Below are 26064 nucleotides of genomic sequence, written 5' to 3' on the forward strand. Positions count from 1 at the left end.
TGACTGAAACGATCCGATCAATAGTGTCATTGGTCGGATCATTGAGTTACGACATTACCGCCAATCGCAAAATTAACAGAATATGCAAAATATTAGCCAATCCGATATAGCCGCTCAGATCACTGGAAAGTCGAGATTCTACCATTCATTAAAATATAAGACTTAAAAGGTCAGATTAAGTGATCAATTAAATGCTATTTTTCCCATAGTTAAAATTGCCTATCCCAAGTTGATATGTTGTAAAATAAGAATTTTAATTCACCCTCCCCCACTATAAATTCTCCAAGATGGCCGCAGAGCACTACTCATGTCTTAAGAAGTTGTCAGCCCAAACATATTTTTTTCAAGAATATATTCTATGCAAGCCCACTATAGTTGAAATAAGGCGTTCTGATAAATATTGCGTATGTGAAATAAGAGTTAATCCACCCGTTTGTAGCCATCTCTGGGGGCGACCATTTTGTCATTTCTGTCAACTGAAAATGACATCACAACTGCTCAGGGCTAAGGTAATGACCAATGACGGCCGACCTTTTCTCTGAAGTTGAGCCGTGTTTGGTGGTTACCTGAGCCCTGAGCAGTTGTGATGTCATTTTCAGTCGACAGGCGTGACAAAATGCCACCCCCCCCGAGATGGCAAAAAAGGGGTGGATTTTGCTGCTTAACTGATATTCCACAAACACAATATTCATCAGAATGTCGTATTTCAACTAGTGAGGCTGCATAGAACATACTCCTGAAATAAATATGTTTCGGTAGACTTCCACTTTAACTCACTTCAACATACTTCCTTGTCACCAGCCATTCAATACTGTATGTTCACTTTCAGTATTCAAATGTATTTGACAGTTGAAGAAGTACTACAATTTGCACATTGCCCATTGCAAACCAAGTAATATGTTTAGATTATGTATTCCTCTACCTTTAAATACATGAGCCGGAGGTGTAAACAGATTGACAGGATGTCAGAGGGCACAAGACATGTGACTGATGATTCACAATGTCTCATGGTAAAAGAACTCTCTGACTCAAACTCAGCCAGGACCCAGGCATGTAAGGGGCATATATCCCCTTGAGTACCAATGGAGGGGGTCTGTTTTTCTCTCGTTCATGCTCTCATCTTCCAAGTCTCTAATCTGAAACCGGACACATTACTCATACGGACCTTCCCCTGCTCACCACACGCACAGTCAGGTTTCATTTCCGTTCATGCCATCTATAGTGTGGTCACCGCTGGAACCACACAGACCACTCCAGGCGCAAAAACACTGCCCACTCAGTCTGCTGGGATGGGCTCTGCACACCAACAAGAAGGTGGTTTGGGCAGGGAGAAATGAAAATGAGAGGGGGGTGGGAACAAAGGGTAGCAAAGAAGAGATGTGTGGAGGCACACTCCATAAGATACCATTAGATGCAAGTAGGTTAAAGGGCTAAAAACCAATGTGCATAAGTAGAGGGAATTGCTATCCATCAGAAGGAAAAGAGAACACACGTGTGGCCTTCAGTCTCTTATCCATGGGTCAATAACCGCCTAGGCTACCTCTAGATTACTGTAAGATGTACCCTGATCCTTATCAGCACAGCTATCACCACCACTGCCTTACAGAAGAACAAATACTGTCATCTTCACACAAACACATCAACTCAGAAGCATGGGAGTAATTAAATTATACAAGCCTACAACATACCGGCAAGTACAGCAGCATCACAGATCCTTCCTTCTCTCTTCTTCCATCTCAGAAGAATTTTTCCTTCTCCCAAGACTCAAACTTCTTATTTCTTACTTCTCAAGTTTTCATTCACCTCCCCCACCGTTATTGTGCAGTACAGTGATATCACAGAAATGTCTACATTTCAACTACATGTCTACATTAGGCACGTTTTATCAAAGCAATGTTAGTCTAATTAAAAGCATCACATAATCATATTCAATTTGAAGCATGCCTTGTCCATTCAAAATAATGTAGGTCTACAGTATGCATGGGTGTACCATGCACATTTCCTATTAGGATAATTAATTTATATTTAAAACACAATGCAGTTGAAGTGATAATTGGTGAGACATTGGGAGATGTAAATAAGATTATCATAGAGAACAATACAAGCGAATCGGTTCATAATGGTTCATGTTTCTTCTCAATATCACAACTAATGACCATGTTAACAACTTCCTTAGAGTAACATGTGAAATCAATTTTTCTGTAATTGTAGCTCGAGTTACATATTTTAAACATTGAACATAAAAAAAGAATTTGTTAGTTTTGTTTTGAGGCTAACCACCATTGCTATGCTAAATGTGTTGTGTACAGCGAAATAAACGTACATACTCTATGTGAACATGGTGAATAGGAGTGGACTTTAACATATGCCGACACAAATGCAAAGCATGACCTGATTTTCACTTGGAAAAAAAAGTCTAAATCACTGAGCTTTGCACAGGTATTCAAAATATAGACAAAATAACTTTTTTTAGTAGTTAATTGCAGCAGTAAACAGATGCCCCTGAGAGAAGACAAAACCCATGAAAATGAAGTAATTTGCAACACAGCAAAGAAAAACAGCAGGCTTTATCCTAGAGCCAGCTACCATGTTGATTAACATGCCTTCCATTTTGTTTTTTATGTACCCCTCCACATGCCGCTCGACCGAAAATGTAATCACATTACCGAAATTGCTTATCTTTCACTCTGTGCGTTAGTAAACACTTAATAACGGCTCAGAGGAGATTCTTGAATGTTAGGTCATGAAATATGCCCTCAGGATCTTTGGGGAGAGCTGAGCGTTGTCTACCACAGACTGGTCATTCATGGCCAGCAAACACCCATATCATACCATGTCATGTTCATCCCTTTTCTATACAGCTTGTTCTCTTTAGGGGCATGGGTAAAGAAGAGCCTATCCGACAGCAAGGCCACAAGGAACCTTTCACACTTCTGTTCGTACTTATGGTCAGTCTTCAGTTAACCCAACATGCATGTTTTTGGAAGGTTGGAGGAAGCTAAAGTAGTGAAGTTAGAAGATCTACACATATCCCTGCTCAAATGATTTTTTTTTGCGTTGTTAAAAAATGAAACAGAGATAAATCATTTAAGTACTTTTTCCATTATTAATGTGACACACAAGTTATAACCTTGATGACTGTTTTTGAGAAGGGACGTAAAAATTACCAGACCATTTAAAAAAAAAATCTGCCAAAACTCGACCTCAACACTCGATCTTATCGTGAAGCATAGGGGGTAGCATCATGCTTTGGGGGTGTTTTTCTTAAGTCAGTGTTAGCACAAAACCGAAACTGATAGAAAATAAGAAAATGTCAGGAAAAACTTACTAAAACAGCTGAAATGTATTTAGGGTTAATGAGAGGCACTTTTCATGGTGCCAGGTGTGTGTTGACTCCCATTTAACATGAGTTTGAATGTGACTGGTTAATTCTGAACACAGCACCAACCCAGTTATGCACACACTTGTACAACCACATTATTCTACTTGTTTGTTTTCTCAAAAAACACATTTTTCTTTTCAGTTGAGTTGTACAGGTTATAGGTCACATTTTGTTTTACTTTATAGAATACGTTCTCAGTTGCCTTACCTGAATGAATTTAATTAAAAATAAAACATTTATGGTGGAAAAGCTTTCACATTATTTATCTTAGGCTATTTTTTCATAGTACATTTTTTTTAATATTCACTGAGTCTGAGTCTGGGTTGTTGTTGAACACTAGTATCTGCATCTTCTGGCGTTCTGATAAAGTAGACTCACACATTACCTAAGACAAACATTTCAGTAGAGATACACTTAATGACGACAAAGCAGAAGGATACAGCACCAAGCAATAATAATAATAATAATAATTATTATTATTATTATTATTAAGAAGAAGATGGTGATAATCCAGAACACCTTATTCATGTGATCAGATCTCTTGGATTATTTCAAAACTACTTTGCCACATGGGGATGTGACTCAGAGCTCCCACAAATTCTCCTTTGGGGTCATTTGTAATTTGTCTGAGTTGTAAAAATGCTGAGGACCACTGCGGTGGAGCATACATAAGAACTCGGTGCATCTGCATTACATCATCTTCACACCAGTAGTGATTGTGTCAATTAATGAATTGCCATGTATTGCTAAGGTTTCACGGTATCTCAGTGTAGTATGAATGTGGCCCCATGACGGTATAAAAGTCCTCTTTGCACTCAAGATGGGCCTACAGAAGAGGCTTAACACCTTGCAGAGCTGGAGACGACATGTTTGTCCATCCCAAACACCCTTGGGCAGCACGGAGTGCCACAATGTTCTAATCCTTTCTAATCTGGACACAGTGGAGCATCTGGCGAAAGGGATATGGCTCATCTCAGTCATAGAGACACACAGGGCACTTTGCTAAGGCAGACAAAGAAGGGATAAACCTACACTTGATGACGCATGTATACACACATAAAGTATTATGAGAAATAATGCAAAGAGGAAATCCCGTAGATTCATGTTATAAACAAATTGAATCTTTTGAAAGAGAACAACTATTCAAAAAATGGACCAAATACTCACTGTGCCCAGCCCTTAGGGACGCAGGGGCTCTGTGGATAGCAATAGGCACAATATGTTGACGTTTGTTCCCTTGGGAGAGTTGAACATGGTGGAGACTCTCCACTGCACCTGGTTCTGACCCTGTCACAGAGCCCAGAGCCAAAGCAGTGATCCACAGGACCAGGCGGGCAAGGGAAGCCCAATTGTGGTAAAGGGGCTCTTCCAGGGGTACCAGGGGAGTCCTCCATCCCACCAGCATCTTTCCTGAGTGGCTTGATGAGTCTTTAGATTACAGATGGAACTTCAGTTATCTTTAAAGCCCATAGTTCTCACCTCACAAATTCTCAGTGTACAGAGACTGACACACAGATCCACAGGGGAGAAAGTGTGCACCACAAAAATGCTATTTATGCCTCTTGCTGGTGTGCGTCGAGTTAGGAAATCCGTATCAGCGCGAAAAGACAAAAAAAGAAGTGCCACAAAACATAATCTAAAGCAAAAGAAGAAATTGGGACAACCTCATAAAGCGATGGAAATCCCCTTCCTCAATTCCACACTTATCTTCTTATTTCTCATGAAACTATTAACTAGTACGACTAACTCTCTGTATTCCAAAAGATGCAACTAGAAGAAAATGCCGCTGTGGAAGTGGAAGGCTTCAGAAAAGCAAAACCCATAGTTTCTCCATTCTTTGTCCTCCTGTGCTCTCAAAGGTTGTCCAGAGGAATGGAACCATAGTTAAATCCGAGTCTCTTTTGCATGTGTCGGACTGCTGCTGCACGGCTGTTAGTGCACCTGTGGGTTGGTCAGGTAGCACAGGCGTACTCTATCCAGAGATGTGAGCTCTCAATGAAACAGTAGCACCTGGGAGAAAAAAAAAAAAAGAAGCCCTGGGCAGGAAACACACGCTCACTCACAGGCAGCATCAACAGCGTTGCTCCAGAAGATGTGCGCAGGAGGACTCAGGGAGAGAGGAAGAGAAGGAGCAGGGGAGGAGGAGGACTGAAGGGAGGGGGGCTCAGCAGCCAGCCAGGAAGCGAAAGGCGAGAGTGGCTATGCAAATGGACAGCATGCACATAGCGAATCACTGGAGCCTAAGAGCATCGCAGGAATTGGAGCTATGTCCCCAAGCTCTGATTCCTTTTTTCCACAATCTCTCCCCCTCTCTTCAACACTCTCCAACATGGATACTGAAAAGAAAAGCAACAACTAAATTCATTTTTCCTCTTCCTTTTTTCATTAACTCTGTAGTTCTGCTTGATACCCCACTCTTTGTTTCTTGTTGACTTTGGGAGGAAACTTAATGCTATTCCCAATAATAAAAGACTAGAGAAAAGAGTCAATTAAATCCTTGCTTATTTCTAATAGTTGTTCAGCCATTTTAGTTTGCCGTTTAGTGATCATGCTTCAGTACACAAAGGCAACACATACACAACAATCTACAATTGTATAAGGTACGCTTTGTACTGTACTGAGGTCTGCTCTGCCTGTTAATAAAGGACCATTAGTCACAGGAGAGGGTCTGCAGATGGCAGCTATGGTGCACAGTGTGTGCTGCAGGAACAGAGAGAACATGTGGACATTAAAGCCCCGCTGACAAACCCGATCTGGTTCGGATGGGAAGGTTGCTTAAATGTTTAAAGTCTAGACTGGAAGCAGACGAGACTCACTATCGCCACTGTGTCTGCTACTGCCCAGCAAGTTGCCCACTGAAAAGTAATAAGCATTAAAAAAACAAATGAAATCCTTGATGCATGTTTCTTAGGAGCAGGGGGCAAGGTTTTGTGAATGTGTGTTTGTGACTTTACATAATCTCAGTAACCTCAATTTCAATAACGTGGCGCAGTCATTTTAGAGGCCATTTGCACCTGTAAAAATGAATGTGTTCCTACCTTGGTAATTATGATCTGCAATCTGTATAAGTATGCTCAATAAGGAAAAATATATAATTGCTACTTGCCAAGGAAAAAGAACTAACATAGTAACACTAGAAAACTAATAACAATAATAATGATAATAATAAAATAAAATAATCAAAAATATTTTTTTGTTTCTACAGTAGTAGAAATGCTGCGTTGTGCAGCGTCTAAAATTAATGACATCATCTCAGTGGCAATGCTCTAATAATCAGGTTCATCGTTAGTTGCTTGTTCATTTGTGCCCCCAAGTGGTGACTAAGTAAAGTGCATGAAGGTTGTGTTTGTACAGGTTGATGAGAGGCTCCTGAAGCACTGGAAATATCATGTCATGTTGCTGACTCCTTGGTAAAATGCCCCTTTGACTGAGAGGAGTGCATGTAATGCCTCACTTTTTGTTTTTATTTTGTTATTATTCAATACATGATGGTGCTTGTGGTACATTTCCCCGTTTATATTAAAACTGGAACATATTTGTCTTAGCTTTATTTTAAGGTGACATTTACAGAGTTGAAACATGTACAGTTACATAATGAAATGGGAGAAATACATTTGAAACTAAACTAAACTATCTAGCAACTCTTCCAAGCAATTGCGGCACACACAGGAAGTCAATGATCACGTTTTCCAGGCCTGGTCATGTTCCACATATAGGTGGATTGTCATAAATATCAGAGTTAATATTTTACTTTAATGGAATCCCACTTCAAATATAAATCAAGTGGACATTTGTGCTGATAGTAATGTTTCAGCCATAGAGACTGATTTGCGTCATCTTTAAGCGCCGTCTTCATACATTGACGTCATTGAGGATTAATCGACTATTTGCAACAAACTTTAGTCCCTCCTCCCGCCTCACTCCTCTATCAATCTCCTTGTTTCCTCGATGGAATTTCTGGTGGGAGGAGCTAGCATGTAAATAGAGGAGCGAGGATCTAAGAAGGTGCAATTAAAAAAAATTAAAATGAGCCCATAGTCTCTACCCTCTACATACAACAATGTGTCAGCGGGAAGCAATGGTTTGGGAAGAATAGCAGGATGCAGAAAGACAATTGTGAAAGAATGCCTGACCCCCACTGAGAAAAAAATTATTGTTGAATTAAACACATAGAAACAAATAAACACGCACTGTGTATACAAACAAAAGCACTAATGCTGACAAACAACCACCCTCCTTTGATAGCAACCAGGGGTGAAATAGGATGTAATAGAGCAGAACTTCTTTTAAGCAGGTGTAGCTTCATTTATATGACGCCACTGTTGACCCGAGGTAGCTCAAGCATGAACCCCAAGCCATGCGTTTACTAGGTGTACCTGCTGTGTGATGCAGTGACTCATTTGTGTTAGCCACAGACACATATGTGGCTCTAGAAACATCTGGACAACAGTGAACATAGGCAGAAGGGGGAAGGGAACATAATGTGTCGATACGTTCATAAAATCCATGTTGCCACATTTCAAATGACTGCATGTAGTATTTCAACTAGGGTCTAGGCAGTGTCTGTTTGGATTGGCTGTGGATAGGGGTACAACTCTGTTTCTCAGAGCGAATGTTGTCACTTCGGACTTACACAAGTCACGAGGCCATCCGCTTGTTCAGTTTCAATCCACATGTACATCAGCTGTCCTCGCTTTCAGTTCTCATCACAGCCATGACGACCGTTGTCAAGAGGTAACAAGCTCTCTCATCTTCCAATCAATGTGCAGCATTCTAATGGAATGCACTGTACCCAAATTGCACAGCATATGGGTACACAAGCTACAAAATGAGCAAACGTCAAGGCTTTTGTAAAACAAAGCAGTGCCATTGAATACGTACGCTGTTCATTATGCATGCAGCGAGTCCTGCATAAAGGAACCTGAAAGAAAAAACAGCTCTCTAAAAGGACATACCAGTAATGCATATTAACCGTTACAAAAGCAAACCACAATGCAAAGAGGTTCAGCCGAATGACTTCATTCTCATAGCAAAACAATGATTCAAATCTCAACATGTTATCTTGACGTAAATTGCTCTTTTGATAATCACAAACTTGACACGCATATGATTACGGTAGGTTCATTAAGTTGACAGAGACACCGAAGTGTGTGATTTAGCAGACAGTTGGATGTCTCAGGAAACCTTAATCTAAGGAATTAAGGAGGGTACCTTTTCACTCCCCAATATATTACCTGACGATAGCCGTATGGAACAGTATACACTGGACGCAATGCATGACACTTGCAGGAAAAAAAAGGATGATCTATCGATCGAATACATAGTTCTTAATATTTCATCCAAAATGTTTAGTCATAATCAAACAAATGACGATACAACAGCGTTAATCATTTCCTAAATCCACTGAAATACATATTGAGCCTTTACTTAGGAAATAACATTAATACAACCTTGCACAAAAATGCAAATAGAGGTTATAGTGGGATGTCTGCATCAATACGTCCCTCTTGTTCCTGTCTGTTGCTAAGCGTGTGTGTATATGCAGAGAAGATGTGTCCGCAAATGCATAAACTAAATCCTGACTGTCAGTGAGAGAGATAGGGGTCCTAGGTCGTCAGCTTTCTGGAGGCTTTCCCTCTATCTTGTCTGACAGTTCCCAAGATGCAGCGGGCTGCCGAGGCACTGTGGTCTGTCCGTCTCTATGTCTAACTGTCTCTCCTGAAAGCCCAGTCTATTACTTCTCCTCTCAGAGTTGACCACCATAAACAGGTCAAGGACAGACCGCCTCCTACTTTAGGAGAACACAGTTTCTTTGTCAAAGAACTGCATTAACTAGAACAATGAACAGACTCAGTACTTGAAGATGTCTCTTTTTCTGTCAGCCCCTGTCTCCTGACTTAAAATATAACAGAAACGAAATATTTGCGAAACGGCTTACAGACAACTGTAAATACTTTAGTTCCAACACAAACGCAATGCCATTCTCAAGTACTGACAGTGAAGAGAAGATCTCATTTCAATGAGTATTCTATAAAAGAGACTCCTTCAGACATATGGTTTATACGGCCAGTATTGGTTCTGCACCCCTCTCCATGTCTAATGTTCTTCAATTTGAATTCTATTGAACTTCATATCTACAGCACATGCCAAATGTACGATTCACGCTGCCCAAGTAGTGGAAACTGTGGCATACAGATCAGTTGTTGCATTTCAATTACACAATAAAGCCGTACTTCTCTGCTGTGTGACACTTGTGGATGTTGTGTGAGAAATGTATGACGTTGATGTTATACAAGAACAACGGCTCTGCCTTTATCTTGAAAGAAAGGGTCAGGAGATGTTGACGAAGTGTGTTTTCTGGTAAGGGCACATAAGAGATCCTCTTATAAATAGTTGACCATAAATATACAGTACTGTAGTTATATAGTACAGCAAAGTGAAAAGTGTTATATGCACGATTAGAGGGTAGCAAGATAACACATCTGGCTGCATGGACTCAGACCAGCACGAATCATTTAAATGCATGTAATGCTATATACACTCTTTGTATACAGTATAGGACTACTGTACCTTCACAACTGACACCTAGGGACTTAGAGATCTCTAAACCAGTGTTTCCTAACCTTTATTATATTTTACATTAGAAAAAAAAAAATACACAACACCACCACCAAACAAAAATGTCCCAAAATGTTCTACCATCTAATGGAAGAGTGTTTAATTGTTTTGCCTGTTGTTGTAGCTGGCATGGATAGCTGAACATAGATAACATTATTTTTAGATGTAAATAATTTTTGGACCAATTAACTGAAATTGACTACTATCCCGCAGCTCATCTGATGATCTCTTACAGCACACCAATATGCTGCGACACACTAGTTGGGAATCACTGCTCTAAGCAAGGTTAATAGCTTTCCCCCACCCACCCTCAACTCCATCCAACTCCAGAGAGTGAGAACCATCCAACGATATATATTTTGCCAGGTTGCTTTAGGGTGGCAGCCAATGCACCAAATGTTTTGGCTGAGAGTATCCTGAAACTCTATTAGGCATGGCGCTTACTTAAATATCTATATCAAGACAGCAGTATGGGTGGAAATGAATTTTTCCAGGATAGTGAGTGATCGCGTGTGGATGCTCGCTGCTTTCTACAGATATAGACACATGAAACCCATGAAGTCTATCCACCATGAATGAAAAACATAAGAGACTGCTGCAAGCCAAGGAGACTCTTGAAGGTTGAATTGACTTTTCTATAACAAGAAAGTGAGGGATGGCTTTAGTCTAATCCCTGAGTGCTTGGAATAAAAGGTCCATGGGCCATGGGGGACATGTGCCTGTTTGCTGTTCAATGAAAAGCTTGTTTGGAGATGTATTCAAGCCTGTATGTACACAAAAATAATCATCCATTCATTTTCGATACCGCTTGTTCTCATTAAGGTCAGAGTCTCTACAGCAGCTGACACTTCTCATCACCCTAATATTCACAGCGAGAGGACATTTCGAGTCTGCATTTGACCTTAAACTTGAAGCATTCTTATTGAATGTGAGAGGAAGTCAGAGTACTTTGCCAAAACCCATGCAACACGCGGAGAACATGCAAACTCCACACAGGAAGATCAGAGCAGAGATTTGAACCCTGAACTGAACTGTGAGGCAGACGTGCTAAACTGTAGTTCACCATGATGCCCTTCTCAAGCACATTTTATTTGTGTATTTGCGTTATTGAAAAGCAGCACTGAGATATTTTTCCGTGATTGAAAAAATCATGTATTTTGTACTGTTTAGAAGGGAAGATATTGTGACCCGTTTCAAAAACTTCCACTATGAGAACCGATTAAAATGTATGTCTACAAAGCGCTTCTGTCATAGAATAAGCAGCACTAAAATGGCAAAATTGTCACACGTCTACAAATTATTTACAGTATTTATTAAATTAATTTATTTCATTGTTTTGCCCAAATCCTGCTGACCAATAAAGGCAATAAATTGGACCTGATTTAATCACTGTTCTAGATGCAACTTCTCATATGATATGAAACACTGCCATGTTTCCATTAAGTACAGTAGCCATGTAAGGCAACGCCACACTGGTGCAGTTTTTGCTATAGTATTGCCAAGTACAATACTTATTGGTGTAGTGAGATGTTTAATTGACTGATGTGTGAAATGCTAAGTGTAACACCCAGCGGGTTAGTTGAACACATTCTCTGTCAACATCTTAATTAGTCCTGGTTTGTGGACAAACAACTGCATATTTAATGATCAATTAAGTCACCAGTGCACAGCCCTGAGTTCTGGAAAACAACACGTGAGTCATCAAACCGTATAATCCAAGCAAAGGCCAGTTAGACAGAAATGACGGCACCACTAAAGAGCAGATTCCTTCAACACATTTAATTCAAGATGCTGTGCTTGACCATAATTCAAAAGCGCTATTTCTAAGTATTTACTAGGTCTATAGCTAAAACAGGTTAATGTTTCCACTAAAAACTCAGGGAGAAGTTACAGCGGCCACCAGGCATTCACAAAAAAGAAGCTGTCTATGTCTGGTTTCTATGACAACAATTTGAGTCACGAATCTGACACAGATACTCATTTGAATTGAGGATCTCAATCAGCATGAGGAAACATTTGAAAATAATTGTGCTCTGTAGTGACAACTTATTTGGAGTTTAGGTGTGATGTGAGGGTAATAGAGTTAATGAAACCAATAATAAGGCCCACACAAGCCACATTATTGTTTCAGTAACAAACTCAGTAAATATTAATCAGCCAAACATGACAAGATTCATTTTACTGATATGAAATTACTGTGCCCTCAACAATCGTTAAAATCTAATGAAGAATGCCGGTTGGCTGTGTTGTATTTCTTCCCTAGGCATAGAACTAGGGAAATGAGGTTACAGCTGCTGAAGTGAATAACCAAAAGTACAGAGCTTATATGTTGCATTGTTTGTGAAAACCAGGGCAAGCTTTCAATACATACACGCTTAGGCCAAATATTGTCTGATGTATGTAATCAAATGGGGCCACATGGGGTAAAGAGAATAATACTTTGTTGTGACAGCAGACTCAAGTGCCTCAAACAACCCACAGAGCTGCCCCGGTTATCCCCTTGAAACAAACTAAGTGCTTTAATCCATCCACTGTATTTTATTGACCGCTTGATTGCCTGCATGCTAGGCTAAGCCCTTGCTTGTCTTTATCTATGTCTTCAATGAAACCCAAGTGCCCTACTTTACCCTTAACAACAGCCAATGTATTGACTTTCTAAAGCAGGACGACTCAATAGTCCTTACAATACTATTTCATGGGTGCTGTAAAGTCTTTACAACATTATTACATGAGTGCTAAGTCAATCATTGGGTCAGGACACAACCATCTTTGATGCCGGCATTTCTTTCAATTTATGGAAGTTATAGACAAGTGAGCAAATGTCTTTATGGAGTGCTATTGCTGTAATTTTGTATCATTCAGATCATTATTAGATCCTTCTGATCTGATCATTATGTGGTTCCAATGATGCCATAATGATGTGAAATGTTGACAATACATTACAGTACCGGTACCTATATCCGGATTCTCACCTAAATCCAATCAGTACATCTTTTTTGTAATCCAGCAATTCTTATCTGTGTATCTGTGTTACTAGTCTGCACATTTGAAATACTATCAAACATGTATTATCCTAACACAATTTATGGAACACGTGTCTATTTATATTGTACTCCTGTATATTTGATTAACTTCCTCCTGCATGTGTGAAGCACTGTTATAATAGATTTGTTTTTTTCATTTAGTTTTTATTTTGTTTTGACTTTATTTTTTTTATCTAGTTAGTTTTAATTCATTTTTAGAGAAAGTTTGTTTGTTTTTACTTATTTTTTCAAAACTACTTCATTCTAATTCTGTGTTTATTAATTTTACTATTAGTTTTAGTATTATTTTATTTCTCCGTAGTTTGTCAAGTTCAGGATGAAAAAAAGTCTTCATGTAATAAAGTAAATATCAAGTTTTACCTTCCTTCTTTGGTACAAAAGTACAGCAATGCCAAAAAAATCATTTAAAATGAACCCTGAAAGCTCATGTATGATATTAATTGACAAAGATGAAAACTAAGGACATTTTTTGCTATAATTATACTAATTTTGTTTGAGTGTAGTAGTAGCTGTAGTTTCAGTTAGTTTTAGTTTTTTAAAAGCATTTTCATTTTTATTTCATATTGAAAAGTTTATTATTGTTATTATTTTAGTTTTAGTTATTTTGTTAGTATTTGTTAGCTAATAATACCCTTGTTGTGAAGACACTGGAGGATACACTTTTATATTGGAAAGTCATGTTTGAATACATTACTAATTTGGTTAGAGGTGAATGTCTGTTGTTGAATATGCATTTGAAATGACAAAATCTCCTGAGGTCTTTTCAGTTTGCGTAGATTCAAGATAAAGCTGACCCTGGAAAATGTCAGACAGTAGAAACCAATTTATGACCTAGACAGGTTATTCTGAAGATATTAAGACACTTGTGACTGAGTATGTACTGGGTCAGCCACATTACAAACCCGTGGAGTAAGCCGTCTTTGCCCCTTGGGCGGATACAATGGAGATATGACTGCACTACCTCCATTGTTGCTACAATATTGACATGGCAGTAATAGCTTGGAATACATGAAGGGGTGAATGAGCAACCAAGCAAGGCAAAAGTTGCGTGAAGCTCAGGCGGACTTGACTCAGTGGCCTTTTCTCGACCCACTTAAGCTCAATAGCAAACACCATTCTGCTTGTCTTTAAACATTAACTTCAGATGCTTGACCACTGCAGGCAAACTCCCTGAGGAGGTCTAGACTGGATATTTAGCACTCCCACATGCCGATGTTGTAAGCACACACACAGTCACACACACTGGCTTCGTTTTAAATTGGGATTTCAAAAGCTCAGGACCACTGAAAAGACCAACAACCGAAAATATTAAATCATTCACTGCCAGACATTTTCAGACCCTCTTTTACCCTAACGTTTGAAAAAACTTCCGGGAATGAATGGCCCGACTGTGAGAAGACAAGTACTGTAAAGTCGACAATGGCAGTGAATGAGTTAAGTGTGAAACCATTTCTTGACCATATGATCCTGGTGGATCACCTGATAATTTTGTTTGTTTTTGTGGTTCAATGCCGATGACTAAACAACTTCAAACCTCATACCACAAACATAAACAATATATGAAACCTGTGTCAGGCTATTAGGTACTGCAAGTATTTGATGTGATTACGTTTATTTCTATTCAACGAAAGTTGACCGATCCCTCAGACCAAGTACATTTTTATTATTGTCAACATTGCTCTCCAAGATGAATTCTGATACATTCGCTTGAAACTACAAATATCCACAAAAGCAAGCTGTATCTAATGCTTTACATCACAGAATAGCTCTAAATGTTAATAGGTGTTGTAAATACATGCTGCCATCTTGGTGCTTTGGCGATAGCGTAATTAATCGCACAGCTTGAGTAGGCTTATTATCATTCGCTGGTGCAACACAAGGCAGCAATTCAATAGCATGCTAATGAATGATATAGAGGCAGGAGGCAGAGGCTACATTTTGGATAAATCATTATACTCCACACGCAACTTTGCTGAACCCATTCACTGTGTTCTGAATTGCATGTTCTTTCAAACAAGAGTAAAAAACTACATTTTGCAGAACAGCTTTCTCATTTTTCTTCCCTTCCCACCTATCCTATCCCCATGGCAATCCATCATCACAGATAAAACTTCAGCTCCATATCTCATACTCAGATTTTCTGGGCAAAGAGAAGCTGACTCACATCTTTATTCCACCGACTCAAGTTCGTCACAGTTCTAGGAAAGAATTTCTGTGTCCTGGATATTGCATCCCAAGGGCCATGATATTGAGCTGGGCTATTGTTTTATTAGGTCTACAGGAACAATGTGTCTGGCTACAGTAACAAGGCTCAGCAGGCAGAGTCTTTTTAGTCCAAATGTAATTTCTTATATGTCTTGTGAGCCAGTCCACTCCAATTGCTGTAAATGAGCTTTCACTATTTATACACAGTATATACTCAAGTGAATGTAATGGGAGAGCAATACAGGCAAAAGAACCAATAATCTCATGAGCGGAAGTCATTTTTGTGTTATTAGCAGCAGAGGACAAATGCATAAAAACAATGCTGTCATTCAAGTTGTATATTAAATGCAGGTCTCATCTATAGAATGCCCAGTTTTTCAGGTACGTACCTTGAAAGCTGTTCAGAGTTTTGCATATTCACCCGACTTTGTTAAGTGGTGCAAAAGATAATGGAGACCCATTGAAAGCCTCTAGTCTATTTGTTAAAAGAAAGTACAACTATTTCCAAAAGGTCAACATTACCCAGATCATTTTACCTTATTGATCACACAGTCCTTTGAACTAAACAAGATGAGCATTACAGTTTTACAGTACAACTTTCAAACTAATCATGTTTCTCCATCCATCCATCCATCCATCCATCCATCCAGAAAACAATCATGATCTGGCATAAAAGTGGTGTGACATCATTTTGTATAGAAATATCTCTTCTGTCGATATAAAAAACATGGGAATGTGGGACACTAAACTTTTCTTGGCTAAAACAGCCAACTCATCAATGGATCACATCATTCTATCGAAGAAGTTGAGATGCAGTGATGAGATGACAGGACTAGAAACTCAACCTGACACTTTAATATCTTTTTTTACCCTGTATGTCTGCAGAAAAAAACAAGAAGAGACTTTAAGAATTTCTGGACTCCTACCGTCATTACACAGTGGTCCACCAAACGTTGTCATGCTGCAATCACAGCTGAAGCCCTCCCACTGTTGAAGACACACTCCCTGGTTGGCACAGGAGTCTTCTTGGCATGTGGTGCTGGGGCCTGAGCATGAAGAGAAGTACAACACACAGTGAGCCCACTAACACTACTTGTCTCATTTAACTCCACAGTGAAAATGTCACTAAAATGACATTAACTATCATCCTGCAAAAGTGACACATACAAAAAAAAAATACTGTGTCAACACAATAAGAGCATATTTGGTATATTTCAAAACAGTCCACCACATAATGGGACACACATTTTTAAAATATATTTTGCAGAGACAAGCTTCCTACCTTTAAATTTTACATATTTAAAATTCACACATAATGTATGCTGAAGGTGGGAGGCAGGATCAAAATGTCAAACAGAATGTATGTTCTCAAAGTCCACATTCTGGCCAAGTATGAACCAAGTGTGCGGCAGTGTGCTGAATTTCTAAAATGACTTCAAAATGGTTAGGTGTATTTGAATTCATTGTTGATGCAATTTAATTTGGACTACACTAAAAACACAAGTACTGTAATGATATATAAGTCTGAATTTGGACAAGTGAATGTTGAAATTCTCATATGAACCTAAAAATTGTGTGAGACTAACAGCCACCATGTGTTTTCCTAGACCTGTCATACATCCATCAGGTAATAATATTGTTAAATATTTGTTTAACATATACTTGATGAATGAACAAACCCCAGATGAGTTAATCAGTGTAGTGTTGCACCAAGTACCAGTACTAGTACTATATCATGAATTATAGGGGGCAAAAATAACATCCATCCATCCATTATCTGTACCGCTTCTCCTCACAAGGGTCGCGGGGCGTGCTGGAGCCTATCCCAGCTGTCTTTGGGCAGTAGGCGGGGGACACCCTGAACTGGTTGCCAGCCAATCGCAGGGCACACAGAGACAAACATCCGCACTCACAATCACACCTAGGGGCAATTTAGACAGTCCAATCAACTTACCATGCATGTTTTTGGAATGTGGGAGGAAACCGGAGTGCCCGGAGAAAACCCACGCAGGCACGGGGAGAACATGCAAACTCCACACAGGGAGGCCGGAGCCGGGATCGAACCCACGACCTCTGAACTGTGAGGCGGACGTGCTAACCAGTCGACCACCGTGCCGCCCCAAAAATAACATGATAATAATAATAATAATAATATAATTTCCATATACCGATACTAAAAAAAAAAATGGAGCAAAGCGCAACAACTCAGTGTTACGTCAGCCATCGCACAGAACTCGGACGCCCGTCTGTGATGCCTATCAGGTTAAATCCTTCCCATATACCATAAATATCTGAGTCCGGATGTGTACTATATCACGTTCGGGGCCATCATCTTAACTATCACAATTTGGTTTTTATAAACGGCATTTTGAGCCACCTTCCTCAACGGAGACTGCACACTTATCTATTTCATCCAGAGGTACATGAGAAATGCTGTTATGTACTGTTGTAAAACACAGGATATGGCCGGTGGGGCCTCGGACTATCAAGCGATCATAAGATGAAATCCAGGAAATGTATTTATTGTATATGTTAAGCGGAAGCAGGTGGATCACTCTTTGATCAATCGTGCCATGTAACAGGCAGATTGGTTAGGCTAGTACCGGTAATCAAATATGTGTGGTTCAAATGGAGAGGATCATAACGGGAGTTAAAAGTGACATCACTCGTGATAGGCACAAGACACTAGATGCATTATTACATTACATTATATGCATTACATTATATACATTACATTATATAATTACAAAATCAGAAAGAAAAAAATATATAAACATTGTGTGCTTTCTGTCAATCCATATAAGATGACATATATCAGCTGATGATGTAATCCTCATTTTAACACTTTGTTTAAATGTTTTACTGGTCCAACTTTATTACCAGTGTTCATATAATTACGTTCTTATTGGATAATATCAAAGGAAATGTTTGTAAACTTACAACTTTAAAAGTTGTTATACACATCAGAGTTCTCATTGTGTTATATTTTTTTAAATGCTTGTATAATACCAATACCACTGTCTTGTAATATTTCAGTTTTGTTTCCCATGGTATGCTTGGTGTGGCCCAAATAAAATTAACATACAGTTGATTCTAAAAGAACATAGAATGCAAAAATAATATAACAAATGGCACAGCAGTATGGCATCAAGAAACAATAGAGTGAAAATAAAACACAATGTGTGAATTTCGACACAAAAGCTCTCATTGTATGACGCTTTCAAGAACAACAAAACATCTACCAGTAAGTTTATGAGACATGCAAACAGCACTGTGTGCCCCCTCCCCACCACCACAAAAAAATCAAAACATACATGACAGATGTGAACAACATAAACAGGTCTTAACAAATTCATTAGACCACCTTATTGGAAAAAAAAAAAAAAAAACGACCATAGTATCCATCTTGAAACACTTACTCCTATATACTCTTTAAATTTCAGTGAGCTTTTTGGCATTTTGAACAGGAATGAGGAATTTAAACTGAATGTGACTATTTTTCTGTTTCTTTTAATATGAGAATGTTTGGAGAATATTAGTATGGCATAACAATACCATTATAGTTGAAAGGCTACATACAGAGGTATTTACCATTTACCATTGCGAAATAATAAAAAATGACATTGGAAATTACCAATATTGTCAGGCTGTGGTAAAAAACCTGGGTGGTGGTCTAATAATTGTTTAGGCACTGTTGGTTTGTTAGTGTAAATAAAAAAAAATGAGCCTCAATGATTTATATAGAAGATAATCACTGTGAAATCCCTTCATGCATGCTTGCAGGTGTTTGGTATTGTTCTCTGTGTAGAGGGCAAGAAAAGCAGCAGAGTGTATAATGAGTTGAAAATTAGATTGTTAAATTAAAATTACATGTATAAGAAAGATGATCTTTGTATTTCATCTGGGACTAAAGTCCATGATGTGTGCCAGGAAGGTGAATGAGAAAAGGTGGCAGTCATCTCACTCAGGGAGATGTGGAATGCGTGAGTCTTGGGAGAAGTGGGGGCAGGGAAGCATTGTCAATACAAAAAAAGGGAAGGATATCATACGCCGTATTAAACAGACAAATCTTCTGTATCTACCTTGCAAATCTTGCAAATCAGCTTTCATCAATGCAACTTTTGTCAGCAAAACAGTAGAGAAGGAAGAGGCAAAGTATAGCAGCTGTTAGTAAAACAGAAGGATGTCAGGTGGAATAACTTGTACAGACTGTGGAAGGCGGAGAGAGAGAGTGTGTGTAAAGATGAATGAAGTGGGTGTATGAATTGGCCAGAGGGAGGGATGCACAATAGGTGGAAGTTGGGGGAAGCCGGACACTAAAAACATTCCAATAACATCAGCGATGCCAAGAGGATAATAATGATTACCGGTACCCACACTGTAATAACCAATTAAACATCTACAAACAGAGTTCATTGAGAATAACCGTTGAACCTGTGTGGCATAAAGACAATAGCAAGTTTGACACAACCACGCATGGTGCTGAATTGATTGCATTTGTAATGTTGAACCATAAAAAGATCACAACTTGTAAATTGATTTGAAGCCAGTGGATGAATTGTGAAATTAAACTAGGTGACTGATGCTGAAAAGGAAATCCAATACAGTACAGTATTATCTTTGGATGCGGTACTCATGCTAATCATGCATGCAACAAAGGTTTCATACATAATTCACAATGATTGCTTCTGGCAAACTCAGATCCAGTCAGCGTGCACAGTACAAAACAAAATGGGGATGGAATTGGAAATAGCACCAAAAGTATAAATATGGTTGAGGGAATAATCCAATTATGGCCAAATGAAATTAGCAATTGTCCATGGCGATGTGACATTGCTTGATACATTTGATCAGAAAGCTTACAGTAGTTTACTCATGTCATGTGACTGACGTTCATTGCATGTGTTGGCAGTGTGGGTGTCTCTGCATATATGATTGATTTTATGTAGATTTTCCATCCATCCATCCATTATCCAATCCGCTTATCCTCATAAGGGTCGCGGGTGTGCTGGAGCCTATTCCAGCTGTTTTCGGGCAGTAGGCGGGGTACAGCCTGAACTGGTTGCTAGCCAATCGCAGGGCATATAGAGACAAACCGACATTTGCCTTCACAATCACACCTAGGGACAATTTAGAGCGAACAAATTAAGCTACCATGAATGTTTTGGGAATGTGGGAGGAAACTGGAGTACCCAGAGAAAACCCACACAGACACGGGGAGAAGATGCACACTCCACACAGGAAGGCCGTGGAAGGATTAGAACCCACGACCTCTGCACTGTGAGGCGGACGTGCTAACCAGTCGACCACCGTGCCGCTGTTTGTAGATTGTCTAATTAGCAATTACAAATTTGTGTTATGCCACAGACATAATTTACAATACCCTCGTATTGATAATATGGAAATACAATACATCCCCACTGGGGGTGGGGTGGTAATGGGAAAATAAAAAGTAATACTGAAAAACGAATGATGAATGATCCATCCTATCATTACAGTATTTTGATTTCCATTTTTGTTTAAGTGTGAGTTTTAAAGAGTGGGCGTGTTTTGATCTTTCACAGAGGGAGCAAGAAAGTGCACCATGTCTAAGCATGGGAAAGGACCAGAGTTATTGATACAGCTGAAGCAGTGAACCTGTACCGTTAACATCAAGAATGGAAATAAATGCTACATTCCCCCAAATTCAACCAGCTCCTGCCTATCACTTGCTCTTTGCACCCATGTAAAGTGTGTAAAAAGGAGTGTTAGGAAGAAGATTGGAGGATTTTTGTTATAGCTAAATCTTGCACCAAGAAATTAATCAAAACAAACATTTACTTAAATTACAAACAAAAATAAACAAACAAACAAACAACAGTCATTCTACACAGTAGTTTGAGATTGTGGGTCAAAACCGCTTCACATTTAAAATGGAGGAACCTCAGCCTATGTTGTCTTGTCTGTAAATAGGAGTGCGTTAGCGCCAACCCAACAGCTGAAACCAGCAGATGCTGTCTCACACGTAGCATCATAACATGTGTCACATAACGTGTGTCAGAATAGTTCCAGATGGTGTCATAGGGGATTTCAAATCCAAATTACAAACTACACGTTTTCCCCTTTGAACCAATCCTCTTGGAGTCTACTTTCCCTGCCACACTTGGAAGGATTATTCCAGAATTGTACGCAGCTCTGCCGCCGCGGCTATGTTAATGTCAACCATGTCTTCCAAACGGGTCCCAAAATGACCCCTGGAGCTTGGGAAAGATGAAAACAATCAAACAGCACTAGGTTGGGTCAGTTGGGACAATGCTTCGAAACCGTGATCTTCTTCTCGGCAAGGAATTGTCAGATGCTGTTGGACTGCTAAGGTGAAGCAGCCTTGTCCAGTCACAAGGCTCACCTCTTCTTACGCACTGAACAAAGCAAGTGTCACGGGATCTCATATAGTTTGTAGTTTGGTTTGGAAAAATATTTTGTGACATTGGTCCCGAGAGATGTGGAAATGTTGATTCATTCATAATAGATTTTTTTCTTTCATTTTTTTTCTTTTCATTTCGGTGTTGCCCAAATACTTTTTTTTCAAACCAACTACAGTAGAGTTAAAAACAAGGCAAAACAACATTAAACAACAATTACCACAGGTTTATTGAAGACCAGATGGAAATCATAACTGAAGACCAGATCTAATATTACTGATTTTGATTCTATGTTTGACTTTAGATTCCTCAAATAATTTAATATTAATATGGATTTTACTTGAACAAAATGTGATTAATCACTTGAGCACTGCAGCGCACTGTCAAAAATAAAATAATAATAATATTAACAATAGTCATAATAATAACGATAAAAAATGTAGGCATATATGCTGCAGCCTGAGTTTTACTCAGTCCTGTAGATCTGCTGGCATGAAAAGTATAAAACACATCAGGAAGCTCAAAACACAATTAAATTTAAACCTCACCTTCACATCCCCTTTCAATTTGTCCCACACAGTCCAGTGCATCTGACATCAGGTCAGGGAGGCGGCCATTCAGATCCACTGATGCCAAACAGCCTTGAAAGCCCTCCTTGGCATGCACCAGTTTGGGCAGTTCCTTGTACATCTCCTTGGTCACCCCACCAATATAAAGGTTACCTGAATGATAAGAGGAGAAAAATACAATACTGACCCCGAGTGGACAAACACGGCATTGCACTATAACGTAGCGGTGAGAGAGGAGAATAAAAAGCAGCTTTACCATTGTGAGATGGCAACGAATATTTCAGACGTCTTCAGATTTTTCAGAGGATTACATGTATGTTTGAACATTGCGAGCAAATAGAACACCATGGAAAACATTCATACAAAGGAGTGCACAACTTAAAAATGGTAATCAGCTCCAGCTCGTCTGCCTTTTAGAGACCCATCGGCACATACATGCATGTTTAAATGTAAATTTAACTATGTTTACTTCCGTTCTATTATCAGACGACTGCCCATGTGATGATTATATTATGTTCACGCTAGTATGTTCAGTAGATCATATACCCTTTAAGTCCAAGTTTTTGGCCCCTGTGGTGGTCTGGGTGGTAATCTTGGTATCAATCTTGACTGTGTGGAGGTTGTTGGCATCTCTGGAGATGATGACACTGTGCCAGTTGTTGTCATTGAGAGGCCTGTTGGAGTTGCCTTTAATCAAATGGGCTCCATTTCCCAGGTCTGACACATAGTGCAGGTATCTATAATCACAAAAATGAAGAACATTAATTGTGTTGAGCATGGACAGAAAATACATTTGAAAATAAAGCAGCGCAATAAACTTTTGTTATTCGCTATCAACCTCTAAAAAAATGCAGCAAATGTGCTGCAAATGCAAAAATGCATGTTCCTGGAATGCCTTTTTTTCCTTTTGAAGCATTAGCCAGTTCAACTGCATAAAAAATAGCTAAATTATTGTCAGTTTGCAGAATTGCTAAAGGCTCTGGGCAGTAATGAACAAACCAGTCTTTAAGTTTGTGTTTTGAAGACACTCTGTGTTCTCAATTTAATTAAAATGAATTACTTTTTAATGTTCCGCAAGAAGAATAGTATGTATAACTTCAGGCTTTACTTGAAAGGAGGTCATTCTATAGCGTCATTTGAGCTTTAAGAAATGCACTTTTTTATGTTGGGTCCTTGTGTGGCTTTTGTGAGGATTAAAAAGAAGACTATTAGCCAAAACTCTAAGTAACAATTCTGACACGAAGGTGATATGAACAACATTTCTAAAAAGTCTTTCAGTAATACACTGCGAAGAATTTTATTCACTTGAGTGTACCGTTCACTGTTGTGAAATGGAATACTTTAATGAAAGGAATGGTTCTTCATTTTGTACAAGCAGCGGAGTAGTAAACATTTAGCTTCTCATATTTGCAGGTCTCTTCAGATGCTGACACACTGACTAAGAATGAAAGGGAAAGAAAAGATGTCAAAATTGCATGGGGGGGGAAATAAACATGGTTTGGTACTAAAATATATTTCATATACAGTGGATATAAAAAGTTGACATGCCCATGCTGTTTTTTTTATTTTTTTTATGCGACAACAATTTCCAACCTTCATACATCTGAGCCATTAGATATGGTGGAAAGGTGGAAGCCTTATCTTACAAAGAGAAACATCCAAGCCCAGCTACATTTTGCAAAAGAGACTTGATACCTCCCAAATTAATTAATTCGGACCACAGCCAGGTATTCAGGTATTCAAAAATGTAGGTTTCAAAATAGTCTTTCCAAATATATTAGGGATCACTTTTATGTATTTAAGATATGTTTATTTTGGATGTAGTTTGTAGTGGTGTAGAACTGTTCTGCAAACACACTGAGCGATGTGCCTTATTGTTTGAACTTATAGAACTGAATCAACTAACTGAAATATTAGAACCAACTCTCATCGTGATGAAGAGCAGTTCTAGATCACAATAAACTACAAATACAACCATTGGCACATTATGAAGAGAATACATCTCTTCACCCTAAAAACAGTTGGGTTAAAAATAACACCATTTTGGGTCCATCCACTAATTTTTGACCCACCTTCTTTGTACAAAACAGCCCCTTTTTTTGGGTTGTTTTCGAAGTTGGGTCAAAATGACTTAAGTAGTGGATCAGTCAATTTTTGACCCCAAATGTTATTATTTTCAACCCAAATGTTTTTAGAGTGTGAGAACATCAGAAAAACAGAGAGTGGGTACTGAACATGGCTTTATACAGTGTGAACATACCCTTTGACCAGCTCCACCACAATGAAATCATTCCCATCCCCACTGTTATAGAGGATGAGGCCATCGGAAGAGGTGGTCTTAAACTGAAAGAAAAGGTGCATGGAGTAGTAAGCCTGCAGAGCAGTGAGGGTTACGTAGCTGGAACGCGACTTGAAGGTGACAGGATCAGCGATGATGTTCTTGAAGCCGATCATGGCGTTGAGCTCACAGTAGTCGATGTCGCCATTTTTACACAAGTCTATGTAGGCCATGCCATTGAAGGACAGGCTTTGGAGGTGACCAATGAAATTGGACGGCACCATGGACATGAAGCGCTTCTCCGTCACGATGCCTGTCTCAATGTTGTGGAACTCCAGTTGGGTGTGGTCACCAGCCATTTGACCTTCGCACAGATGGGAAAAAAAGGAGTGGGACAGTTACAGTAAATGGCAACACAACTTCCTTAAAATGCCTAAAATACTTGAATTATGCTAAAGTTATCAAGATTTGCAAGCAAGCTATATTCTTGAGGTTGCACATTGTCTTACATTTTTGAAGACTATTTATAGGGACATAATAACATATGTACACATCCATTTTATCTCATTAGGGTCGCAGGTGAGCTGGAGCCTATCCCAACAGACTCTGGGCAAGAAGAGTATACCCTGGACTGGTCCCCAGTAAATCGCAGGGCACAAAAAAAAAACCAACTAAAAAAACAAAAACCTAAAAAAATAAACATTTACACCCTATGGTGAATAAGGAGTCTTAAATTAACCTAACATACATGTTTTCAGAATGTAGAAGGAAGTTGGAGTACTCAGAGAAAACCCACGCAAAACCCATTGAAAACGTCACACAGGACGGCCTGAGCTGAGGTTAAGCGCGGAGTCTTTTAACCGTGAGGCAGGCATGCTAACCACTTCTCTAATGCGCTGCCCTGGAACAAAGTCCAGTACAATCAATTCAAATAATTTTACACTTTTGATCTTGGGAGGAGGCGTGGGGTTGTTCTGCAATAGATTATACAGGAAAAAAATAAATAAATAATGTAACAGAATTAATCCCAACATTATTCAGGTATGGTATTTTTGCATATCGATTGTGTGTTTTCAAGGTTGAATGCAACATCTTCCAAAACCGTTCCAAGATTATTAGTATTATTTATATTTTGGTATTTCCAATTCACAAAATGAATAATAATAAGAAGAATGGCTGTTGTAACTGTCATTGTTACAGGTACAACAATGATAATGATCAGGCCTTACATAGACTAAATTGTTTCTTTCTGATCTTGTTTCAATGCCATCTATTTTTTTTTAAGTTAAAAATTAAAATTAACACAATAAAAAAAAAAAAAAAAGGTGGACTCAAGAGTTTGGTGCCTAAAATTCCTGCATAATCTATTTGTATTACTAGAGTATTATAATAAATCCACTTTAAAATGGTCCGTACAGGGAAAGGGTATGAATATGTTACATTTTTCAAATGGTAAAACGTATTTTAGCATTCACCAAATACAAATCCACTTTACAGCAAGTGAAAAGGAGCCAAGCGTCTAAATAGGTTTGAGTTTAACTGTAAAAAAAAAAAACAACAACAAAAA

The 26064-nt window shown here is 38.9% G+C and overlaps 1 protein-coding gene across 12 annotated transcripts in view; it reads right to left on the reverse strand.

Annotated features, from left to right (window-relative positions):
- The window catches only part of LOC147139770 (neurexin-1a-like), a 217865-nt gene that overhangs the window by 82114 nt on the left and 109687 nt on the right, over positions 1-26064 (reverse strand). For all 12 annotated transcript variants that reach the window (XM_086045831.1, XM_086045829.1, XM_086045824.1 and 9 more), the window contains 4 exons: positions 24480-24861; positions 22766-22956; positions 22199-22372; positions 16176-16295 (listed from right to left, as the gene is read on the reverse strand). In XM_086045831.1, coding sequence (XP_085901957.1) covers positions 16176-16295; positions 22199-22372; positions 22766-22956; positions 24480-24861 — 867 coding nt within the window. The remainder of the gene's footprint in view (positions 1-16175; positions 16296-22198; positions 22373-22765; positions 22957-24479; positions 24862-26064) is intronic.

The sequence above is a fragment of the Filicampus tigris genome, chromosome 11, assembly GCF_054856515.1.
Source record: "Filicampus tigris isolate MCC_2025a chromosome 11, RoL_Ftig_1.0, whole genome shotgun sequence".
Taxonomy (NCBI): domain Eukaryota; kingdom Metazoa; phylum Chordata; class Actinopteri; order Syngnathiformes; family Syngnathidae; genus Filicampus; species Filicampus tigris.